General features: G+C 46.7%; 1 protein-coding gene across 1 annotated transcript in view; it reads right to left on the bottom strand.

The window, feature by feature from the left end:
• Ccdc125 (coiled-coil domain containing 125) overlaps nt 1–3,488 on the bottom strand; it is a 44,393-nt gene that overhangs the window by 32,950 nt on the left and 7,955 nt on the right. The window contains exons 2-4 of the mRNA XM_050160377.1: nt 2,454–2,562; nt 1,876–2,025; nt 1,047–1,387 (exon numbers count right to left, since the gene is read on the bottom strand). Coding sequence (XP_050016334.1) covers nt 1,047–1,347 — 301 coding nt within the window. The 5' untranslated portion in view covers nt 1,348–1,387; nt 1,876–2,025; nt 2,454–2,562. The remainder of the gene's footprint in view (nt 1–1,046; nt 1,388–1,875; nt 2,026–2,453; nt 2,563–3,488) is intronic.

A 3,488-nucleotide genomic window follows, 5' to 3' on the forward strand; every position in this document is an offset into this window, starting at 1 on the left:
CAAAAAAAAAAAAAAAAAGAATTGGGGAAATTTGGGGAAAATGAAGAAATTGTTCTTGCCTGATTATGACACTTGGTAAAAGAATTATACTGAAACAGAAAGGTACTGACTATGATGAATAAAGTTTCTGAAGAACCTTGGGCTTTGGGGCTGACTGCCTTTAGCCTTATAAATCAAAATTGGAATTGTGAGGAACAACAATGGGAAAGGTATGACAATGGAGTGAAACCCGCTGAACTACGCTTCTGTAAACTGCAGGTAGTTAGCCTCTGAGGTGAAAGCCTCAGAAGTTGTTTAATAATTAACCCAGCTAAGAATTAAGAATATAGTGGCTGGCATGGGGCTTGGGAACTGGGAAAATGTCATAATGAATGATGATGTTCTGATTTCAAAGAATCTTTGTACTTTCTGTGAACTGCTTTGTTCCTGAAATGATTAACCTGGGACAAGAAAAAAAAAAATCAAGTTCTTTGTGTAAAATTCCCAAAGAAAGACTGAGGTTTGAAGCTGGGGGCAGAGAGAGACAGAAAGGGAAAGAAATAAGAGATACTGAGAGAGAATTAGAAGACCCCTCCCTGCAGCTGAGAGCCTGCCAGCTTGCATTAGAATCCTGTGTTAGCGTACTCAGCCTTCCAGACATCCCAGATTCGAGACCCGCTTCTCTGCTGAGGCTGGTCCCCGGCATCCTACCATACTCAGAAACAAAACATCAGCTACCTCTGAACTCCCCACATTCCTTTAAGAGACTAAGAAGTGGACCAGTGAGGTGACTCAGCAAGAAAAGGCACCTGCTACCAGGAGTGATGACGTGGGCTGGGTTCCTGCGACCCGCATGGTGCAAGGAAAGAACTGGCTTCAGGTTGGGGCACACCTTGACACGTGCTCGCCTCACCTCCTTAAACAAGTAAATTTAATCTAAATAGTCTTAAAGAGATAGAGATGAAAATCTCCTGCAGTTACTGATTTTCGCGTGCTAGGAGAGTGAGAACACTGATAATCTCCACAAGGGAAGGAAGGAGAGAAAACCACGGGGGAGGAGTTCTCACCAGCGCTGCTCTGCCGCCTGTGGCCGGACGCTCTGCGTCTGTGAGCGCGTGTATCCCGCAAGCCCTCAGTCCCGGAATACTGAAAACTGGTTTCGCTTCTTTCTTCCCCCTTTCTTGGAAATGGAGGGGGGCTCAGGTTCCTTCCATCTGACCTTTTCTTAGATGCAATCGAACACGAAACTTCATAAATCCCGCCGGGTCTTCCTCCGAGGCCATACCCTAGGTCACCTTCCGTCAAGTCATCCTCCTCTGTTTCCCAGATATCCTCAGTCTCACTCGGCGACCTCGACACTTTGCTCATTAGCCAAATGCGGCTTTTATCATAAGGGAAGACAGGCTGCCTGTAGTGAGGGGAGCAGTAATTAAAAATCACTCAGCGGATGCCATGCTTCCTCTTCTGCTTTTTCCCCACAAAGACATGAAAGGTTTTATGTCAAAAAGTTGCCTATACATCCATGCTCATTGCCACTAACTTACAGCTCCCAAGCTATGAATAAAGAAAATGTGTGTGCATTCACGGAGAGGAGTATTATTCAGTGTTAAAAGCCTGGGGGGAGGGGCGGGAGGGGAGGAGCTGGAGAGATGGCTCGGTGGTTAAGAGCACTGGCTGCTCTTACAGAGATCTTCCTGCCTGAGCCTCCTGAACTCTGAGGTGAAAGGCGTGGGCCACCGTGCCCAGCGTCTCCTCCTGTTTCCATCTCTCTCCCTCCCTGCTTTCCCTAGCACATAGAACTGTGTAACATATCCCCCAGATTTTGCTTATTTCTCAAATTATACCACAAACCCGTCTGATAAAGTGGGGGATTGAGTGGAGCAGGAGGCGACTCACTGTGTATATGTGCAGGTTAGCTCAGCCGCCTGTACATCCTCCTCGGCCGTGGCCCAAACCTGCTCCAGACACCCTCACGCAGAAGGGACACGCCAACAGGTCCCAAGCCCTGTCTGCTTCACCCCGGGACTCTAGAGCCTAATTCAGTTTCTGAAACATAAAAGCGGCTCAATAAAGACTTGATTACTAAACAAATAAAAAGGAGAGAACGAGCGAATATAAAACTTGCCTCTTCTAGGACAAGGATGTACACAGTCGTGTTGTCGAGGCTACAAGGCTACACACTGGGCGCCACAAGACTTGCCCTCCCCCCCCCTTTTTTTTTTTAAATTTTTTTGAGACAGGGCTTTTCTGTGGCTTTGGAGCCTGTCCTGGGACTCGCTCTGTAGACCAGGCTGGCCTCGAACTCACAGAGATCCGCCTGCCTGTGCTTCCCGAGTGCTGGGATTAAAGGTGTGTGCTACCACCGCCCGGCAACACTTGCTTTCTTTTCCAGAAGAAAATATTTTCTAGAAACAGCATCTTAGAGGATGCACCACCGAGGAGCCCCCTCCACCCCCACCTCTGGGGTCACTTACTCAGTCACGCGCAGGGAGCAAGTGCTGCAGACACTCAGCCTCCTTCCTTCAGGACGGAGTGTGGTGAACTCCGGCTTTCAACACCGGGCATTTCAACACGGTGGTTCTGCTGCAACAGTGTAGAAATGTTTCACTTTAAACACAACTATGAGTTAAAGAGTCCAGTGTCAAGTTTCAATTCAATGAGAAGAAAATATAATAATAATGATGATGATAGTAATAGCAAAAAAATAATCCCAGTTACAAGCCTCAGATGAGACTGGGAATACAAATATCCCGCTGCTTAAGCAGATGCTTACTGGGACTGTCAAAGACACTGAACCAGTTTTGACTTTTTGCTGAAATGGCTTTTTTGGTGGGGAAAGACCCGGTTAATCTGTGTAGGTTTGGAGCCTGTCCTGGAACTCGCTCTGTAGACCAGGCTGGCCTTAAACTCAGAGATTCGCCTGCCTCTGCCTCCTGAGAGCTGGGATGAAAGGCTTGTGCCACCACCATCTGGTGAGACTGCTATTTTATTTTTCACTCTCAAACCCATATGCTAAACTGGGTGGTGGTGGCAGCTCAGGCCTTTAATTCCAGCACTCTGGAGGCAGAGGTAGGTGGATCTCTGTAAATCTCAGGCCAGTCTGGTCAACAGAGGGAGGTCCAGGATAGCTAAGGCTACAGAGAGAAACCCTGTCTTGAGAAACAAAAACTAGAGATAACCCATAACCCATGTCCATCTCCAGAAATGACCACACAACTGAATATTCAGCAATAAATATAATCCCATAGCCAGGTATGGTGGGACTCAATTCCTAGCATTCAGAAGTAGGAGGAGGGCTGTCATAAATATCAAGCTAGTTAGATATTACTACACTAGTAATAATATCTAAAAAGGCTTTAGACTACACTTAAAGCCTTTTCTAAAAATCAAACAGGAATATTACCGGTAGTGGCGCATGCCTGAATCCCAGCACTCAGGAGGCAGAGGCAGGTGGCAGGCTTCAAAGTCACAGAGAAACACCCTGTATCAAAAAAAAAAAAAAAAAAAAA

The sequence above is a fragment of the Alexandromys fortis genome, unplaced genomic scaffold (assembly GCF_014885135.2).
Source record: "Alexandromys fortis isolate MF-2015 unplaced genomic scaffold, M_Fortis_MF-2015_v1.1 scaffold_76, whole genome shotgun sequence".
NCBI lineage: Eukaryota > Metazoa > Chordata > Mammalia > Rodentia > Cricetidae > Alexandromys > Alexandromys fortis.